This window comes from Nuphar pumila, chromosome 11 (genome assembly GCF_984573655.1).
Source record: "Nuphar pumila chromosome 11, dmNupPumi1.hap1.1, whole genome shotgun sequence".
Lineage (NCBI taxonomy): Eukaryota > Viridiplantae > Streptophyta > Magnoliopsida > Nymphaeales > Nymphaeaceae > Nuphar > Nuphar pumila.
Genome location: NC_143259.1, coordinates 111,221,229 through 111,243,652, shown reverse-complemented (window position 1 = coordinate 111,243,652; position 22,424 = coordinate 111,221,229). Strand labels below are relative to the sequence as shown.

At 43.7% G+C, this 22,424-nt stretch overlaps 1 protein-coding gene across 1 annotated transcript in view; it reads right to left on the bottom strand.

Annotated features, from left to right (window-relative positions):
* Positions 1–22,424, bottom strand: part of MSH5 (MUTS-homolog 5) — a 226,713-nt gene that overhangs the window by 168,285 nt on the left and 36,004 nt on the right. Inside the window, exons 14-15 of the mRNA XM_089980394.1 lie at positions 7,386–7,487; positions 7,240–7,284 (exon numbers count right to left, since the gene is read on the bottom strand). Coding sequence (XP_089836520.1) covers positions 7,240–7,284; positions 7,386–7,487 — 147 coding nt within the window. The remainder of the gene's footprint in view (positions 1–7,239; positions 7,285–7,385; positions 7,488–22,424) is intronic.

Sequence of the window (22,424 nt, the reverse complement as noted above, 5' to 3'; positions counted from 1 at the left end):
TTCCCCAAATCTGGGGTTACTCGATACATCCAACAACCCCCCCCCCCCTCAACTCGAATGTCACCACCACCAGAAACCCCGGCTCACAAATCTGGGTTTTCCGGCACCCAAGAATCATATTGAAACGCTCGGACACATGAGAAAAGAATCGGGGTCCCCCCCCCCCTTGACCGACCCAAACACAAACTGATTCAATCCACAACAAACAAGAAACTGGATCTAGGAGGCAATTGTTCAAGAGAAATCCATTTTTTTTCCTAAAGATTCCTTGAGGACCAGCCAGTGCAAATTCCATTTTATTAGGTAGCAAATCAAGTTCAATCTGGATTCGTGTACAAGAAGAATCTCAAGTATCATTTTTCTGACAAATCCTTCAAGTTTTTGCAATATCATCAATCACAGTTAACAGATTTATAGAGCTCGAAGGATACCCCTCCCTGCAAACCGTCCGATTTGGGGTTTTCGGACAACCCACACCTCACGCAAGACCATGATCGACCTGAAAGAAAAAGTACAGAAACTCTACTTGCTCCGACGATTGGAGGAGGAGAATGATGTGGTTGATGTTGGTTGTGCGAGAAATGCTCGGCCGAACTCTGAGGGTGCTGCCGTGACAACCAAGATCGGGAGCAGGGAGGTTGTCGGTGTTGAAAAAAAAAGGGTCGTCGATGGCTTGCAGCAGGTGGTCGGGAGGCTTGCCGACGACGGTGCCAATGCCTACGTGCGAAAGGCGATAGAGAGGGAGGTAAAGGGAGAGGTTCAGGGGGTCGAACGACAGAGAAAAGAGAGAGAGAGAGTAGAATGAAGAGGGTGAAACCCCTCTCCATCCCCTTTATAATGAGCCAACCCCCCCCCCTTCTACGATCTTTGCAAGAATCGTGCCCCAGGCACGATTCTTGTTTACGGGTTTTCAAAGAACTGTCGCCCGGGTCTGGGTCCGAACCGTGACCCGCGATGTTGGATCCACCTCTAGCATGGATCCGGGTCGGAAAATGAATGGATCGACAGATCCATAGTTGGATCTATTTGGGTCCAACTGTGGATTCGACCCATCGTACCCAACTTTAATTAATATTTTTCTTACAATAATTAATATTAGTTATTTATTATATATACTTTAATACATATTTGCAGGTTTCTTATGGATCCAGGTAATGGATCCTAAGCCCAAATCATATAGAATCGCTTAAATTTTCTGAGTATTATAGGTTTGCTCTTTCTTTAATTTTTTTAAATGCATCGTGAAAATTATATTTATTTTTATTGCAGTGTTCTATGTGTTTCCAGGAGCGGGAGTCTCGTGATGGTTCTCGCAGGGGTAGATGCGAGCTTTTGCCTTGTTTCTGCATGCTGAATTGCAAAACTCAATAATTGGCTTTTAATAAAAAGATAATGAACAAGAACAGTGTAATATACATTTTGGGATCTCCCATCTGGAGAATGGGGATCCTAGAGATCCGATCTTGGGGAGACTGTGAGTATACAAAAACTCTGTGGGCTTTACTTTTGTCCCCTTAACCCGATATTGAGGTTCCTTCTCCTAGACACGGTTTTGAGGAGAGTTCGTCACTTGACCTGGGGGTGGTGTGTTTTGACACAGTTATTGTTTTGGTACCAAAAAAGTGGCACTTATGGGCGTGGGTGTCCCTGGTGTCCCTGACATTAGATGTGGAGGTCTAATGTTCCGATAGATGGTGTTGTTTCCTGATATCAGTCGAGGGCTAAGTTTAGAACCTAGTAATAAAATACAAATTGTGTGTTAAACTACTCTGGGAACCTAACTTGACCTCAGAAATTTTACCCGTTTGGCGTATCCACAGGCAACGGTAATTAATTAAAAAAAGAAACTTAAATTGTATGCATTTAATAGGGCAAGGACATAGAAAGACAAAACTCTAATGAAAGATAATCAAGTATTCATGCATTGCACATAAATCATGCATAATTTTGCTATGTATTAGAACATGCATATTTTACTTGTTTCCTTAATCTTCTTCATAAAACTATACATTTCGAAAATAGGTTGGTGCCTAAAACTCATCCTTTTTGGAGAACCGATATGCATAAGTGTATATCGTCTTTTAAAACAAATGAATGACATAAATTACGCTCAAGGTTGCACTTAAGTGTAAGTCAACAAAAAGCAAGCTCGTACACAATATAGTATGACATAAGGTGTGATCGATCCTCAAAGTGCAAAACTATGTGTCGAGCACAAAACCTCGTAAGCAAATGCACAAGGTACGAAACCATACCTCGGCTAAAAAGTCATATAAGCAAGTGAACACGCAAGGCAGTGCACGAGGTACGAAACCATATCTCAGCTAAACAACCATATAATCAAGTAAATAAATACATAAGGCAATGCACAAAGTACGAAACCATACTTCAGCTAATCAACCGAGCAAGTACATGAATACTCAAGGCAATGCACGAGGTACCAAATCGTACCTTGGCCAACCAGATATACAAGCAAGTAATACACAAAGTAAAAGTGCATCAACAACGTACAAACCAAAAAGGACAGAAAGAAAAGCCTTGGCGCATAAAATGCAGGGCAATAGAAAAGAAAGTGTAGAAATTAAAAAAGACAAAACGTAAAAGTCATGGCGCATAAAGCGCGGGGCAACAAAAAGGAAAGTACAGAAATTAAAAGACAGAAAGTAAATGTGAAACAAGATCTTGAGCATATAAAGCGCTGCGGCAAAGTAAAGACAACAACTACGCCTTCATCCCAAAAAATTGGGGTCGGCGATATGAACAAAAAAAAAATCATTCTGGGTCTTCCACATGAATCCTTCTCCTCCAATCATTTTTATCCAATGCCATGTCCTCGGTGAGGTTCAAAGCATTCATATCCTTTCCTATCATCTCCATCCAAGTCTTCTTAGGCCTACCCCGACCTCTTTTAACTAATATATTTTCCCATTTCTCCATCCTTCTAACTAGAGCATCATTAGGCCTTCGCCGAATATATCCAAACCACCGTAAACGATTCTCTCTCATCTTATTTTCAATGGATACAACGTTGACCTTCTTACATATCTCCTCGTTTTGAATCTTATCTTTTATTGTATTTCCACACATCCATCTAAGCATATGCATCTCAACTACACTCATTTTTTTTAATATGATGTCTCTTGGCAACCCAACATTCTGTACCATATAGTAAGGCGGGCCTAATTGTCGTCCTATAAAACTTTCCCTTCAATCGCAATGGCATTCTACGATCGCACAACACTCCAGTTGCACATTTTCATTTCATCTACTCAACCTTTATCCTATGATTTACATCTCCATCAATTTCTCCATACTTTTGAATGATAGATCCCAAATATTTGAAACAGTCATTCACTGGTATTTCTTGCTTACCAAGCTTCACTACACTTCCATCACTAATTTGTTGCTTACTAAACCGACATTTCATATATTGTCTTACTCTTACTCAACTTAAAACCTCTTGCTTCCAATGTTTGTCTCCATAATTCTAACTTAGCATTAATCCCAGCTCTAGACTCATCAATCAAAACAATATCATCAACAAACAACATACACCATGACACATTTTCTTGAATTGATCTCGTAAGCTCATCCATCACTATAGCAAATAGGAAAAGGCTTAATATGGCAAAGTAAAGACAAGAAAGTAAAAAGCCATGGCGCATAAAGCGCAGGGTAGCAGAAAGAAAAGTACTAAAATCAAAAGCAGAAAGTAAAAGCCTAGGCACATATAGCACAGCGACAACAGAGAAGTAAAGTGCAGGGAAAGTAAAGAGGACAAGGATCGCAAAATCGCGTCCTTGAGTTAAAAGACATGCATATATTGTTATATGTATACACATATAATTGTCTCTTTCTTTCCATTTTTAATTATCTTTTCTTATTTCAGCATTCATCTGTTCATTGTCCTTTCACGCAACATTCCCCTACCTTGAGGGGTTACGGGTCTGCGTACGCTGGCGAGCGTAAGTGCGAATGGGCTCAAGCCACAGAGGGGGCGATCGACTCCGTCGTGCAACATGCGAGGGTAAAAGCGTTAGTATGGCATGATAAAAAATAACAAGCAGGTCCGGTGAGACCCGTAATGGTCGTCGGACCGGATCCCGATACACGGCTAGGCAGGGAGCTCAGCTCCCTGCAGAAGAGCAGCAGAAGCCCTCGGCTCCCTACAGAAGAGTAGCAGAGGCAGGGGGCCCTCGGCTCCCTGTCTGCTGAAACAACAAAGGCCCTCTCGCTTGGGCCTTATAGGCTGCAGACTGCAGGCAGTGGCAGAGGCAGGGAGCAAGCTCCCTCCATGCCCGAACAACAGAGAGAGAGGAGAGAGGGGAACGGGGGAGACCTCGACCCCTGCCATTCCCTGTATATCGGGTAGGGGCCTCAGCCCCTGACATTCTCTGTGTATCGGGCAGGGGCCTCGGTCCCTGCCATCCTCTATGTTTATCAGGCAAGGGCTTCGGTCCCTGCCATCCACTTTTTGTCAAGCAGGGGCTTCAGCCACTGCATTTCATAATGTTTGCTAGGCAGGGGCCTTGGCCCCTGCCATTTGCTATGTTTGGCAAGCAGGGGCTTTTGCCCCTACCGCTCGTGCTCTCAGCAAACAGGGCAGTCTTGCCACATGTTCGACTTCTTCGGCAGAGGCTGAGCCCCTGCCATTTTCTTGCATAAGTGGGCAGGGGCCAAGCCCCTGCCACTGCCCCTTGTCATGCACTCTTGCAGGGTCAGGCTCGTCTTGGAAGTCGACCCTTGCATCGCCCTTGTTACGCATTCCTTTTTTGTGAACTATCAACCACTTATTATCTTTTTCTTTTCATAGTTTTCGTGATGGAGCACGCTCATGCCTCGTGGCCCGATACCATTCGTACCTACACCCGCAAGCGTACGCAAGACTGCAACCCCTCAAGGTAAGGGCAAGTCGCGCAAAAAGGCTAGAAATGAACAAAATGCTAGAATACGTAAATGGAAAGATTATTTACTTTACAGTGTTGGCATTTGATGAATTCTTTGTGCGCTTACGCTTCTGCCTTCACATCCATTTTTGCTATTGCATGCTACGGTTCCTTTCTGAGCTACCACACCCAGAGCGAGGCCTTGCCTCATGTGACCCTGCTATTGCAAGCCTCGCAGAGCGTGCAAGTGCGCGTGCCGATTCTTGCTCTTTTCGAAAGATGCAAAATCGTGTACTGGCACTTTAGTCTCAAAAAAGGGATTTCTTCTATACGAAACCTCGCCATTTCGAGTTGGCTAAGCTAGCCTTTCTCGATACACTGCTAGATGCAGTTAGCGTTACCCCGAATCGAGACACTTGGGAGGTACATGGGGATCCACGGAGATCCTAAGCCTTGTATGATTTCGTTGTACACTCTGAGCACATAATAAATTACTTTGTCAGGTGATGTGTTGGGTTATCCTTTGAGATACCCATGCCTACCATCGTAGTCGTGCCTTTAGAAAAGGACAGAATGTTGCACTACGATGGGTAGTATGAGAGGTTGATGAAATCTCGAAACATACGATGAGCATATTTGTTGGAACCGCATAAAATGTGATGATGTGCCTTCACAGGTTAGATGCGCATGTGGGTCTAATAGACAAGAGTATATAGAATGAGGCGGCGGTTAAGAAACCCCCGCCGTGCCCATTCGCCTCCCACGGTTCATTAAGAGAGGATGGATGGTACAAAACTCCGATGGACAGGTCGTTAATGACCACTCTACGGGTAAAAGACCCAGCTTCCTCAGTCATCGGAGTTAGGGAAAATGGGCTACAAAAGGTAGCTTACAGTTGGATGCATCCATGGGACACACACGCCTTTGGAGACTTACTCTCTCGGCCACTGGTCATCCCCTTAGGAGCGGACTCAGTCAGTTATCCAGGGTATCATAAAACACATAGCATAATAAACCCCCGGACCGGTCTCGGTTGTTTCTATATTTCGTGTTATGGGCGTACCCGCATGACCAATTAATATCAAAACTATAAATAACTTGCACACACTTTAAATTAGTTGTAGACTTCTGAGGAATTGACTGTTATTGTATATGGCTACTCTCTATATTTAATTACTTGTCTGAATTTATTGATAATTACATGCATTGTGAGCTCTGCTATGAATAACTTATTCAGTTACTTTGCATATTATGTTGGACTAATTTGTTGAGTTACTTTGTTATATTTAGTTACTCTTTGCCTATAGAGTCAATGGGATTGCTATAGTTGCTTATTCTGCTCTGCTTTAGTACTTTGTTCTTTATTGTCTTTCTTTGTGCACCTAGTAGTTTTTTTTTGAAACTGACCCGTTTTATGGGCAGGTGACGAGTAGGTGCTCTTGACAGTCGATGATGCGATGCAGGATGGCTCGAGATCTCACCCCTTTCTGCCTGTATCCTGGTTACCTGCTTTTGTTTACCGTTTTGTACTTTTGTTCATGAGGGTAAACCCCCAAAGTTGTACAAACTGAATTTTGACAGATATATATATACACATTTTTGGTCCTCCAATTGTTTTTGCCAATTTGCTTCTGCTGGTTTTATGCTAACGTACCCAGATTTGTCGACTTGTCCGTCTTTAAAAGGAAAAATTTGCTTCCACTGACTTTCAAAACCAAAACTCTAAATATTGAAAGACTTTCTAAATATCTTTCAAAAGTTAACAAGTCGAGATTTTGGGGTGTTACATTATGGTTCCTATATTATTGTAGGTGCATCCTGGAGCAAGGCCTGTTAATTTTTATAAATGGTCATTGCATACTTTTTGCTTATAGTTGACATGGTAAGACTATCATAATAATTTTGTAGTTGTACATTATTTAGGCTATTGTCACTTCGGCCACAATAGCTTTTCCACATAATTACCTTAAACCCTCGTTATGAATCAACAAGCTCCTAATCAACAATGGCCAATTTGCTACATATATGCATTTACATGTAATCACCCCTTACCCCCATTATGAATAAGTCAAAAATCCTACTTAGTCTAGGATCTTTTTCCATGCAACAATGTTGCATAAAAATCTTATATCCAAAATTAAATGTTAATGCTGTAAAGACAAGTAGGAGGACACAGATACAGGTACATGCAATATAGTTTTTGATATTTATTATCACATTAGTCAATTACCAACTACAAGCATAATTGTAGATCTGCATGGATGCCATAGTGGATATGCTGTTCATCAGGGATTAAAATGAATATAGCAACAAAAACACTACAAGTTCAATTAATATAGGAACAAAAACCAACCAATTCGTACACGTATACCAACTCTGCTGTGATAGAGGAACATGCCTGCAAAAATGTGCTCACGGTGAAACAAATTCAAGTAAAGAAGATAACTTTGACTTGAAACTGAAAGTCAAGTTTTACTTGTGATCAGCCGAGATGACTACCTTTTCAACAATGTGCAAGTTCAAGTACTCTGAGTACTCTTGTAGTCTATCCATTGTTCCAACTTCAAAAATGTTTCTTATGTGTAAGAGCGAACTTATGCTCTGGAGAAGATTTGAGTGAAGTTAACAGAAGCATTATGCACGCCAAGCATAGCATGAGAAAGGCCAGATAAAGGCAATTATTTGCACTATATAGTATATACACATCAAACAAGACTAATCATCTACTTGTGCACCATGAGTCATATTTAACCTGGACTACTAAGTTTGATGCCTGACAAACTAGTTATTCAGCAAAACGATGAATCAATATCATTCAGCTATTCAACAGATGCATAGTTGACAAAGTGGGTAACAATTAGGATAATCATGCTTCTCATGCCATATTTCTCCATTATTTCCGCTACATGCACACCAAGACCCGACATTGCCACAGAACACTTCAATAATAATCTTGAAACAACTGGATTCAATTTCTTATTTTAACTGTTTTGTGTAATAATAAACTTGAATCTATAGTATCACTAGCTTAGTTTCTCCTTTTGTACCCAAGATTTAAAATTTTCAATTTGTCCACTTTAAATAACATTGACCATAGGAAAAAAAAAATCAAAACTACCATGAGGAAATAAGGTTTCAAGTTTCAAGCTAGCTGCTAACTAATGGATGAAACTTTCAGGTGCATAGGCACCTGGGTCGGATTTTGAGAAGCAGATGACTGGAATGAAGTTTGTTATGAATTAGTTTTATGTAAGCAATTATTTTTAGTGTTAATATCTTTAGAGTTAGAGTTCCTGATTTTGAGTAACTTCTGTTTGAGTGTTTAAAAGTGAATTTTTTCCTTGAGTAGGTGATTAGTAAGTAAATTTTCTCAAAACATAGATTTTTTATAGATCACAAAATTTTTTCGTTATTAAATTTGTCCTAATAACCTCCTTCAAATTAAATTTTGAATATTGTTTAAATTTTGAATGTTGTTTAATTAACTCTGCCTGTGTATAACTGTTTAGTTATACACTGCCGGTCCCAAGCCCGGATAAAGGAGGAGGGTTGCGGTAGGCCTGTGACAGCCAACATAAAAACTTAGTCATACCCTATGAATATGAACAAATATGAGAATTTCATTGGGGCGTTCCCTACTGAGCGACTCGTTGTACTCTATAGGACCGAAGGCAGTGATAAATGGACTAGGGTTGCTAGGTCGTCACCTGGAAGCGACGCGTCACACCGGCGCTCGGGTGTGGTGTCAAATAGGCAAGGGTTCCCACACTTTGTTGGACGGGTGGGAGTAAAGAAGTTAGTCCAAGACCATAAAATTAGGTTAGCGACTTGGAACATAGGGTCTTTAACTAGTAAGTTGGTATAGTTAGTAGATGTTATGTGTAGGAGAAAGATTGATATTTTATGTCTACAAGAGACCAAATGGGTAGGTGAGAAAGCAAAAGTGATAGAACATTGGGGATATAAGATTTGGTATACAGGATTAAATAGGAATAGGAATGGAGTAGGGATTGTTATGAGTCGTGAGTTTATAAATAATGTAGTTGAGGTTCGTAGGAAGGGTGATAGGATTTTACTTATTAAATTAGTATTAGATACGGATATTATTAATATTATTAGTGTTTATGCACCTCAAGTAGGTTTAGATGAGTCCATTAAGCATCAATTTTGGGAAGATTTAGATGTAGTACAAGGGATATCGTATGGAGAAAGGCTTTTCATCGGCGGTGACCTTAATGGGCATGTAAGCATTAGTAGGGATGAGAGTGTCCATGGAGGCTATGGTAGAGGAGAAAGAAAGAAAAGTGGAAAAAGGATTTTAGATTTTGGTTTGTCCTATGATATGATTTTAGCAAACACTTAGTTTAGGAAGAGGGAGTCTCACCTAGTAACATTTAAAAGTGGGGTTAATACGAGTCAGATAGATTTTTTCCTACTTAGAAAAAGAGATAGGGGTTGTTGCATCGATTGTAAGGTTATACCGGGAGAAAGTGTAGCTACACAACATAAAGTCTTAATTTTAGATCTTAGAATTAGACAATGTCGCAAAAGGGATAGACATAGGATAGATCCTAGAATCAAGTGGTGGGCACTGAAAGGAGCTAAACAAGGAATGTTTGTAGAGCAGGTAGTTAAAGAAGTTGATTGGTGTCTCGAGGAGGATTCAGAATCAATGTGGAATAAGATAGCGGGTGGCATGAGAAAGGTGGCTAAGGAGGTATTGGGTGAGTCTAAAGGCGGTGCACCGCTAGGTAAGGATACATCGTGGTGGAACAAGGATGTCAAATTAGTTATTAAGGTTAAAAGAGAATGTTATAAAAATCTAAGTAAGAGTCGTGATAATGAGAATTTGGAGAGGTATATGATAGCAAAGAAGGAAGCTAAAAAAGTAGTTCGGAACGCGAGGGATAAGGTATATAAGGAGGTTTATGACAAGTTGGATACCACAGAGGGCGAGAAGGATATTTATAGGCTTGCAAAGATGAGAGATAGGAAATCGAGGGATCAGGGTATGGTTAGATGTATCAAAGATGAAACGCAAAGGGTTTTAGTCAAAGATGAGGAGATTAAGGAGAGATGGAAAGATTATTTTGATAAGCTATTTAATGAAAGTCATGCTCAGGATCTTGGAGACTTCTCTATTCCTTTTCATGAGATGAATCGTGACTTCATGTGCAAGATTCAAAAAGAAAGAAATTGTAGAGGCTTTGAAGAAAATGAAATCAAGAAGGGCAGTTGGCCCAGATGGTATACCTATCGAGGCTTGGAAATGCTTGGGAGAGAAAGGTTTAGAATGATTGACAAATCTTTTTAACAAGATTTGGCGGACAAATAAGATGCCTAATGAGTGGAGCAAGAGTACTTTGGTGCCTCTATATAAGAATAAGGGTGATATACAAGATTGCACAAACTATCGTGGTACAAAACTCATGAGTCATACTATGAAACTTTGGGAGAGGGTGATTGAGTCTAGGTTGAGGAAGGTTGTCATGATATCGGAGAATCAATTTGGTTTTATGCATAGAAGATCAACTATGGAAGCTATACATCTTCTTAGACAACTTATTGAGAGAAATGGAGAGAGGAACAAAGATTTGCATATGGTTTTTATTGATTTGGAGAAGGCATACGATAGAGTACCTATGGACGTTCTCTGGTGGACAACGATGAAGAAAGATGTTTCTCTCAAGTACATTAGTATAATTAAAGATATGTATGAAGGAGTAGTAACCAATGTCCGCACTTGGGGAAGGGTGACAACCAATTTTCCTATAACGGTCGGGTTACATCAAGGATCTGCTTTAAGCCCTTTCCTATTTGCTATAGTGATGGATGAGCTTACGAGATCAATTCAAGAAAATGTGTCGTGGTGTATGTTGTTTGCTGATGATATTGTTTTGATTGATGAGTCTAGAGCTGGGGTTAATGCTAAGTTAGAATTATGGAGACAGACATTGGAAGCAAGAGGTTTTAAGTTGAGTAAGAGTAAGACAATACATGGAATGTCGGTTTAGTAAGCAACGAAGTAGTGATGGGAGTCTAGTGAAGCTTGGTGAGCAAGAAATACCAGTGAATGATTGTTTCCAATATTTGGGATTTATCATTCAAAAGTATGGAGAAATTGATGGAGATGTAAATCATAGGATAAAGGTTGGGTGGATGAAATGGAAAAGTGCAACTGGAGTGTTGTGCGATCGTAGAATGCCATTGCAGTTGAAGGGAAAGTTTTATAGGACGACTATTAGGCCCGCTTTACTACATGGTACGGAATGTTGGGCTGCCAAGAGACATCATATTCAAAAAATGAGTGTAGTTGAGAAGCGTATGTTGAGATGGATGTGTGGAAATACAATAAAAGATAAGATTTGGAAGAGGAGATACGTAAGAAGGTAACCGTTGCACCCATTGAAAATAAGATGAGAGAGAATCATTTACGGTGGTTTGGACATATTCGGCGAAGGCCTAATGATGCTCCAGTTAGAAGGATGGAGAAATGGGAAAATATATTAGTTAAAAGAGGTCGAGGTAGGCCTAGGAAGACATGGATGGAGGTGATAGGAAAGGATATGAATGCTTTGAACCTCACCGAGGACATTGCATTGGATAGAAATGATTGGAGGAGAAGGATTCATGTCAAAGACCCATAATGATTTTCTTTTTGGTTCATATCGCTGACCCCAATTGTTTTGGGATTGAGGCGTAGTTGTTGTTGTTTAAAAAGTAATTAGCTACAGTTTTCATGGATTTGTTATTCTTTTAGTTGTATGTACATATCAATTTAGTTTTGACTTTATCTTGTAGGAGTTCATTTAAAATTGTACTACTACAAATTGAATTGATTTTCTAGATTGTTTTGAAAAGTTTTTAGCCACAATTTTCCTGGATTGGTTATTCTTTTAACTGTACACACGTGTTATTTTAGTTAATTTCATCTTCTTTGAGTCCATTTAAAATTATATTATCCAGAAAATCATATTTAAACTGAAAACTCATTTTAAAAATTTAGTGTATGATTCTTAAACATTTAAACTAAAGTACTTGTGATTTTAAATCATGTCCATTCACAAAATGCAAGTTGATCGGCTGGATAGCATATTGACCCCCTAGCAACCTTATCAAAATTAGGACCACTGCCCTTGGAGTGTTAATTGGCCTATCAGACTTATCATAGGGATTTTACTGGCCCAATTCGACTTAATCCTCAGATTTAATTTAATCATTTGACATTGTCAATGGGATATAGATCATTCACATAGATCGTTAGAGCGGTCGGCCTTTCAAGGGGAGATTTTATCTACTTCTCGAGATCCTTCAAGTGATTATGGATTGTCATAAATGAACGGACTCCTTACCAGTTAGTATTATCAGCCCATTGAAAGTAACAAAGGGATTTTTATCATCCAAAATTAATAAAGGGATATATCGGCCCATCAGAACTTCAATGGAAATATGGATCGGATTAAACAAAGAGCATATTGATAAAAGTCTAACTACAAAAATTGTCTACCTGTACTGCATTCAAAAAGAAAGTTTATAATTTAATTTAAGTTTGCAAAAGTGATTTAAGATATGTCTTTCAAATTATTATAATTTTTTTTGACCCATTTGAATAATTTAAACTCTAATTCTTAAGGTTGTAATTAGTTGAACTTTTTTTATAAAGGTAGCAAGAATTTTAAAGATGGTTACAAAATAGTTTGACAAGGATATATTTAGTGACATAATAAAGTGTCTTAACCTACAAGTGAAAATTTTATTTGTAAAACCCGCATTTTCAAAAAATAAAAATTTTATTTGTATCGGACCCGGGCCGGGTCGGGTCCGGACCCGACCCGGGCCCGTTTTTGATAGGGTTTTAAAACCCGACACAGGAGAAAGGGTTTAGAGAAAATCCTTTCCACTGTGCGCCGCAACCACCCGCGCCTTCGACCCGATAAGGGAAGCCAATCGGGGTTTCCCCGATATTTCGCCCCTCGAGCCCTTTAAGAGCACTGCAGGAGGGCAAGGGGAGGCACGCCGCCCTTCGAGTTTCCTCCTCCTCGCTCTCTTCGCGCCAGCCTTTCCTTTGTTCCCTGCGCACGCCACCAGCGCTGATCGTCGTCGCCGTTGCGACCCACGCCGACGTCGATCGACGACGCCGGCCACCGCCTTCGGTCTCCTCCCAGGTACGCCCTCTTCACCTCCCTCTCTGTCACCTCGCCGGAAGGCACGACAGGAGGCCGATGGCCCTGCCGTGCCCTCCCTCTTCACCCTTATCTTGATGGTTCGCTAGGAGGCCAACAGGCGGCGCACAGCCCCTGCCGCGCCCTCCCACTTCCTCGGTGCCCATCGGAGGCCCGACAAGTGGCCTACGGGGCCCTTGTCTTCCCCTTTTCTCTTTGGGGGTTCCCTGGAGTGCCAACAGGGGACCAATGGCCCCTGCGACACCCCCCTCTCCCCTGCGGGTGATCGGGCGAACGACAGAAGGTCAGTCGTCCCCCTGTCCCCACCTCTCCTCTGTGGCCTGCGAAGGGGTCGGCAGGTAGTTGGTGACTCCTGCTGCCCCGGTCTCTCTCTCTGGCAGGGGTTAGTCCCCCCTGCCGCCTCTCGATCTCCGGTACACAGGGGCAATGCCCTTGCCGCTTCCTGGATCTCGGTAGGCAAGGGCTAGTCCCCTGCTGCCCCCTTGTTTCCCGGCAGGTAGGAGCTCGCCCCCGCTGCCTCTAGGATTTTGGCAGGCATGGATAATGCCCCTGCCGCCTTCCAATCTTGGCTGGCAGGGGCGATGCCCTTGTCGTCCTTTGTTTTGCTGGGCAGACAGGGGCTCGCCCCCTGCCGCCTCTTGGTTTCTGGGAAGGCAGAGGATAGCCCCCTGCTGCCCTTGGTTCTCGACACGCAGGGGCTCGCCCCCTGCCGCCTATTGGTTCTCGACCGGCAGGGGCTTTTCCTCTGCCGCCTCACTGTTGTCGGCAGACAGGGGCTCTCCCCTTGTCGCTTTTCTGATCTCGACAAACAGGGGCACACCCCTGCTGCCTCTCTCCTTTTTTTCGATCGACAGTCAGGGTCTCACTCCGTGTTGGCTGTTGGTCAGGTAGGGGCCGAGGCCCCTGCCATATATTGCTTTGTCTGGCAGGGTCCGAGGTCCCTGCCCTTCGCTTTATTGTCAGGCAGGGACCGGGGCCCCTGGCATTTGTTGTTGGGTCAGGAAGAAGCAAAGGTCCCCTGTCGCCTAATCCTACCCTTGCCCTCATCACACCATTAATTATATTAGCATAATTGAATAATTCACACTCTTGCAGATTTATGCAACGGGTCCAGTTCGCGCTCCGCGGCCCGACCCTCGTATCATCTACACCCGTAGACGCACGCAACTGCACGACATCCCGAGGTAGGGGAAAGTCGCACGAAGGGTTTGTATGAATGAAATAAATTATAAGGATTCTGTGATAAAATAGTTTATTTGGCATACATGCTTATCTGTAGGATTACTAAACTTATGATTGTCTGTTTTGCGTTCCTCATCCGTATTCTTTTGAAATTGTATGCTTAATGTAAAACTCTATAGGTAGACTCATTTCTAGAGAGAAACCCACGACAATTGCTACTGTAACCGGACCTTAAGACAGGTACGGTATAAGTTTTATGAGAGGTAATGAAGTACCCTGAAGTAGGCAATCAACACCTTATAGATATCAGTGAGATAATGTCGGCCTCCACAGGCCAATTGCTCAAAGAGCAATACATGTCATGTATGAACTAAAAGAATCATAAGACATTAATTGTTGCCCTCTCATCGTAGTCGTACCTCTAGGAAGGTACGACTGTGCTTTTGGACAGGTACGTCCCATGTGTGTTACGATGTTTGGATGATGAGGTTGTATCAACTTCAAAGAGTGCATTTAGCACAATGTTGGGATCACATAAATGTGACAATTCGCCTCCACACGCAAGATGCTCGAGTGGGTCTAACAGACAAGAGCATGTAGAATGGGGCGGCGGTTAAGAAACTCCCGTCGTACCCATTCGACCTTCACGGTTGATCAAGGGAGAGGACGGATGATACAAAAACTCCGATGGACAGGTTGTTAACAACCACCCCATAGGCAAAAGACTCGTCATCCCCAGTCATCGGAGTTAGGGGAATTGGGGTTACCATAAATTATCCTAGGTGGTAACTCTGAGGTACTTCTGCAGAAGTTAGATGCATCCATGGCCACGAATGTCTTTGGGGATTTACTCTCTTGGTCACTAATCGTCCCCTTAGAAGCGGACTCAGTCAGTCATCCGGGTTAATGAAAACACCTGACACAATAAACCCTCGGATCGGTCTCGGTTGTTTCTACATTTCGCGTTTGTGCGTACTCACAGGCCAGTTAATATCAGAACTTAAAGAATATCTTTTTAAATAGTTGTAGATGATTGTGACTTACACTGCTTGAAATGCTTCAAATAATAGCTCCTTGCACATGTTACACTTGTTAGAATGGAGTACAATTATATGGGTTGTTTTAATATAATGATTGCTTATTTCATGAATGTCCTGCTTTATTTTTATTCTACTTATCTATTCGTGCACCTACTGGTTTGTTATGAAACTGACCAATTTCATGGACAGGTGGGGAGTAGAACTTCACAGGCGGCCAATGGCGTGGTGCAACATGGCTCAAGATTTCTCTTCTTTCTGCTGGCGGCTTGGCTCTGAGAGTTTTTGAGTTTTTCTTTAGATCATTGAACTTTGAAAAATTGCTCATTTTGTAATAAACTGCAGATTTTTAATCTATTGTCATATTTCCTCAATTCCTTTAAGTTGTTGTTTATGTGAATGATGGTTTTTCAACTAACGTACCCAAGATTGTTGACTTGTGCTCCTTTCTAAATGTCTTCCGCTGTCGCTTTTAAAAGTGAAACTATAGATCTTTGAAAGGTTTTCGAAATCACAAGTTAAAATTTTGGGGCGTTACAACTTGGTATCAGAGCCAGGTCAGAAAGAGGTGAATCTTGACTATTGAGCATCCCATCGAGCTGTAAGTAAGCCTTTGATATTTTATAGCATGTTTAGACTAAATTATATTCTTGTTTTTATTCGTAATACAGTCCGAGAGATGGATTTGTTTGCTGGTTCTAGTAGTAGTCACGGATGGAGCGCACGTAGGTTGCGTGGCCGTTCTGTAAGAGGCAGTCAGGGGATGCTCGAGGCTGGTTACTGGGCTAACCGCCCTCCTCTACCCACCTTTAGGGATGAGCAAGGGTTCCCACTACCGATCGCCTACCAAATACCCTTAGCAGCAACGTGGGCTGAGGTGTATGCTCGAGAAGGTGGATTCACGCCTTCGCATGTTCTGGTGCGTCAACAGGCACCACAAGAGTCATCGGGAGATTATGTTCCCCCTGAGTTAGCAGATGAGTGCGTATTCTGTGGAGAATCAGGGCACACCTTGGATGCCTGCCTCCGCAAGGCCAAGCACGATGGCAAGATCGCAATTTCGACTGCAGGCGAGCAACCACCACCTCCAGCTGACCCAGTGGGCGGTGTATCACCCACATACACGCCTGCAACTGATTCGTCCAGTTATAGTCTTGGCTCACCGGAATATACTCCAGTGACGCCCCTCTACGGGTAGGAGACTTCCTACGGGGAGCCACCTCACTTCACCCCTAAGCGCAGATTCAGGCGCACAGGCAATAGAAGGGAATATCTTAGGAAGTACTCTAGCCGTCCCTAAGGGGAGGAAGTACCTATCAAGTTTTGTTGGAGTCTGTGAACTCATTTATCATTACAGAATAGAACTTTTGCTTGTGTATTAGCACGGTTGGATTTTAAATAAAGAACTCGTAATAAAGACCTATATTTTTGCCTTTACTCCTATACTTATGTCTTCTTATGCTTATGCTTCTTCAGTATTTTTGACTCTTAACCTTGGTTACTTTTTAAGGATGACGGGGAACTCAAACAACAACATAGCTGATGAGTTGCGTGAGCAGAGGGGATTCATGATGGATACCCTCAACTCCTTGGCAGAGGCGATTCGTAGCCAGGGTCGCCAACAGCACGATCCGGGCTCCCTTGTTGGGAATACGTCAACCGCCACATATGAAAATTTTCTGAAGCTTGACCGTCCTACCTTCTCTGGCAAGGTTGACCCTGACTTGGCGAAAAGTTGGGTCAAAGAGGTGGAACGGGTGTTCAAGTGTTGTCTGTTCCTGACGATAAGAAGACGATGTTCGGGTCCTTTCGATTGAAGGACGACGCTCGATAGTGGTGGGACACTACCCGAGAAGTGCAGTTCCCGGGTGCTGAGGTGATTCCTTGGGAGGCCTTCCAGAGGGCTTTCCTCAGAAACTACTTCCCTCCTGATACGAGGGAAAAGAAGGTGAAATTTTTGGAGTTATGCCAAGGCAGCTTAAGTTTAAACGAGTATATCGCCAAATTTCAAAGGTTGGAGCGCTATTGTCCCCACATGTTCGAAGATGATCATGAGCGGACTGGAAAATTCATTCGTGGATTGAAGGAAGGACTCAGGCATAGAGTTCTCACCAGCATGCCCGCGACTTTTTTTGCAGCCGTAGCAGCAGCCACCCTACTAAACGAGGATTGGGAACATTCAAAGAGTGTCCAGGCGAAAAAGCCACCCGCGACAGGTGGTGATCAGAAGAGGACCTTTTCCGGCGGCCCAAGGCAACAACCACCATTACCCGTGAAGAACCGAGGGAGGGAAGAAACAGTTCCCTCCGGCAAAGCGCCAACGACAACAGAGCCATCCACCGCCCAGACAACCGTCGAAAGATAGCTGCCCTAAGTGCAAGAGGCCTCACGTAGGACAATCTAGTCCACGGGACACTGGCGGATGTCTGTACTGTGGCAAGATGGGTCATTTCATACGCGACTGCCAAAAGAAAGCAGCTGATGACCTCAAGCAAACCGGCAACATATCTAAGCCTCCTCGACCACCTCATCAGCAGCAGCGAGCACAGCCAAGCAGTGTTAGGGAGCCGAATCGAGTTTAGGCAATCACGGTCGAACAATTGACAAAAGGGGATCTCGTTCAAGGTACCATTCTTGTTGTTGGTCAAGCAGCCTTTGCACTCTTTGATTGTGGTGCCACACACTCATTTGTTTCAGAAAAATTCGTAGAACTATTGCACATAATTGTAAAACCCCTTGACAATGCTTTAGACATGTATAACCCTGTTGGGAAGAACATGGTTTGCGCCAATTACATACCTTAATTGGACGTAGTTGTGGCAGAGCGGCACTTGCCTGCTTGTGCCATCCTGCTTTAGATGACAGAATTTGACGTCATCCTAGACATGGATTGGTTGCACAAGTATTATGCCAAGATATTTTGCCGTGATGGCAAGATTGTTTTATCACCTCCAGGCCTTTCGAGAGTAGAATTCAGAATTCTCAGACCTGTGCGAGCAAGTCGGATGATCTCGGCGCTAAAGGCGCAGAACTTTTTGCGGAAGGGATGCACTGCCTTTTTGGTTAGTGTTATCCAATCGGATCTAATGCCTATTCCAATCAGTGAACTGGATGTTGTTCGCGATTATCCCGACGTTTTTCCTAAAGAACTATCGAGACTTTCGTCGTCTCGTGAGGTAGAATTCAATATTGAATTGCTACCAGGTACGACACCAATCTCCTAAGCACCCTACAGGATGGCGCCAGCTGAGCTTGAGGAGCTGATGTAACGCCCCAAAATTTCGAACCGTATAAATTCCTTGAAATAGTTGGAAAATACATTTTCTTTAAAGAGTTTATTTCTAAATCAGCGGAAACGATTTCTTTTAAAAGAAAAAAAAAAACGGGTTTGACAACCTTGGGCACGTTAGCGAGAAAACAAAGATTTACCATGGACGATCTGCAATAATACTTAGGAAACCATTCCTTCTATTTGAAGAGAGTATCAAGTTTGTACAAAATTTGGGTTTCCTCAAGGGAAAACCGTATCAAAAACCAAAAATGTCCAGGAGAAACACTACGAGCAGAAACAGTGGATCCTTAAATCATCTCGCAGTCGCGCCATCGCCTGATGCACCTAATCGTCACCTGTGCCCATGAAATGAGTTAGTTTTGCGAAAAACTAGCAGGAGAGTACAAAGACAGAAAGAACTAAATTAGGCATAGATAATTTATGCAGCAGGTAGTAACGAGCAAACTAAGCAGATAGACTGGAGGAATAAGCTAAGTACAACAAACTGAAAAGGGTGTGCATGCTCAATTTAGTTATTACTTGATAACCGACCATGCAGGTACATACATGGCACGTGAGTCGAAACAGTCGAGTCCAAGCCGAGTGTTCATTATGTTAAGTATTTTAATATACCTCGGTTGTCTGACTGAATCCTATTCCTATGGAGACGATCGATGGTCGAGAGAGTAAGTCCCCAAGGCCTGATAGGGATGCATCCAACTTCTGCAGAAGTGTTAGGCTAACTTATGTAGCCCCTATCCCTCCCCCTAACCTCCGATGACTGGGGAAAAACGGGTCTTTTGCCCTTTTTGAAAGCCATAAATGGACTGTCTATCGGAGTTGGTACCCTTCGTCCTCTCTCTTGACGAAGCAAGGTTGAATTGAGCGCGACGGGGTTTCTTAGCCGTTGCCTCATTCTTCATGCTCTGGTCCATTAGACCGAAACGAGCATCTTGCCTATGAAGGTGATCCCACTCTTATATGTGTTTTCAACAATCTGCACTAAGCATTAATCGAGGTCATAAGACTCTCTCATCCAATCGTCGTAGTACTAACATGTCTCGCATGTTTTAGAAGTACGCTTACGAGAAAAGGGATACAGGTCCTTAATAGGAGCCTCGGGAGTGTGTTTCGCAAAGATATAATGTTTTTTTTTTTAAATCTATTTTAACATATCAAACCTTTCGAAACCAACACAATCTTGCCAACATAAGGCATGTGATTTTCTCGAATCTGACATCCGATGACGCAGTGTCTGGGTGCTATGTAAGTCACGACACTGGTTTTGGTAAATGGATTTCACAAAAGAACCTATCACCCAACAACTTGGTCTTGCTCCAGATCAAGGGTTTTCCCAAAACGTATCGGGTGAAAAGAGGAATAGGTATTCCTCTTGAATACTCTGAGTCTATGGCAAGGAAAAGAAACAAAAGATAATAATGCGAAAAGGAAGTGCCTGGGCGCGAAGCGCGACGGCAAACAGGAACTGCGAAAGCAAGGGACAAGGATCGCGAAACCGCGTCCTTGAATCAAAAGACAGTAAATAGTAACTATGAAAGTAAAAGCCTGGGCGCAAAGCGTGACGGCAACAGAAACAGAAAGTGCGTAAGCAAAGGACAAGGACCGCGAAACCGCGTCCTTGAATTAAAAGACAAGAAGCAGTAAATACGAAAGTAAAAAGCCTGGGCGCAAAGCGGAACGGCAAACTGAAACAGAAAGTGCGTAAGCAAAGGACAAGGACCGCGAAACCGCGTCCTTGAATTAAAAGTGTACTTATACACATATAAGTATATAAATATATCATTAAGTCCTTTCGATTATCAATTATTTAAGCTCGATTTAATTATTTAAGTCCTTGTGCAACTTCTCCTACCTTGGAGTATTGCGAGGATGGAGTCTTCTACGAACGTAAGTGATTGTCGGTTTAGTTCGCGGGGCGCGAACGGGCTCCGTTGCGTAAACTGCAAAAATACGTAGTTTAGCATGCATAAAATGAATATAGGTAGGGAGAAAGCTCGGTTTCTCCGCAACTCAATGCAGGGGTCATCGGCCCCTACCGTTGCGAAAGAGAACGGGGTAGGGTCCAATGACCCATGCCGTTAAAGGAGATGGGTGCAGAGGCCAAATGGCCTTTGTCGAGTTTTGCTCGACAAGAAAATGGGACAGGGGCCAGAGGCCCCTGTCGGTCTAGAGAGGGGCAGGGGCCATTGGCCCTTGCTGGGTTTCAAGGAAAAGAGGGGGAGTGCAGGGGCCAAAGCCCCCCCCCCCCCCTGCGGCTAATAAGGAGAGGTGGCAGGGGCCAATGGCCCCTGTCGAGCCTCTGCTGGACAGGAAAGAGAGACAGGGGCCAGAGGCCCCTGTCGGTTAAAGGAGGGGCAGGGGCCATCGGCCCCTGCTTCCTTTCTTAAGGAAAGAGTAGGGGCCATCGGCCCCTACACGAAGGGAAGGGTAGGGGCCATGGCCCCTGCCAGAATATTAAAAAGGGCAGGGGGGGCTCCGCCCCCTGCCTGCTAAGAAGATGAGGGCAAGGGGGGCGGAGCCCCCTTGCCTGTCGAAAAAAGAGGAAGGCAAGGGGGCGGAGCCCCTTGCCTGTCGAGAAAAAGGAAGGCAAGGGGGCGGAGCCCCTTGCCTGTCGAAAAAGAGGAGGAGGAAGGCTCGGCAGGGGCTGTCGGCCACCTGCCGGCCTTCCGGCGAGCCAACGGAAGAAGAGAGGGGAGGGGTGTTTACCTGGGCTGCCGAGGAGAAAGGAGGTTATCGGGGAGGGGCTCGCCGGCGAGTGGATGACGTGAAGGGGAGGGGTTGGCCTGCGTCGGCAAAAAGGGAGAGGGAGATGGAGTCGGCGGAAGAGAGAGCAGAGGGGAGAGAGATGAGAGAGAGAGTCGGGGGGGGGGGGGGGGGGTCGGGGGAGGCTCGTAGGCCCTCCCCTCTCCCCTCTCGTCTTTTAAATAGGGAGGGGGCGCACACAGGGCCCGCACCCTGTGTCGCCGGAGAGGCCCCCTGCCGTGGGCTGCCAGTCCCCTCGAAAAGGGTTTTCGAGGGGCTGGCACAGGTTGGATCCGGGTCGGGTCTGGACCCGACCTGGGTCCGATCTTTAATTTTTTTTTTTTTTTACTGGTTTTACAGCTGAAGAAGCAGTTGCAGGAGTTGTTGGATCAGGGATTCATTTGCCCCAGCGTTTCTCCTTGGAGAGCTCCTGTGCTCTTCGTGAAGAAGAAGGACGGGACCTTGCGGTTGTGCATCGACTATCGAATGCTCAACCAGGCCACTATAAAAAACAAGTACCCATTGTCGCGTATCGAAGACTTGTTCGATCAGTTGCAGAAGGCCAAGGTTTTCTCGAAAATCGATCTTAGGTCCGGATACCATCAGCTCAGAATTAGGAATGAGGATATTCCTAAGACGGCCTTTCGGACGAGATACGGACATTACGAGTTCACGGTCATGCCGTTCGGACTGACCAATACCCCTGCAGCTTTCATGGACTTGATGAATAGGGTATTCAAGCCATTTTTGGACACCTTTGTGATCGTGTTCATTGACGACATCTTGATGTACTCAGAAAGTCGAGAACAACATCGAGAACACCTAATCAGGGTGTTGGAGACCCTGCGAAAGGAACATTTGCATGCCAAGTTCTCTAAATGTGAATTCTGGCTCGAGGAAGTTATGTTTTTGGGACACATTATTTTTAAGGTAGGAGTGTATGTGGACCCTGCAATGGTTGAGGCTGTACTCAGTTGGCAGCAACCGAAAAACGCATGTGATATCAGGAGTTTTCTGGGATTAGCTGGTTACTACAGAAGATTCATTCAGGATTTTTCTAAGATTGTGTTACCCTTGACAAAGTTGCTAAAGAAAGAGGCAA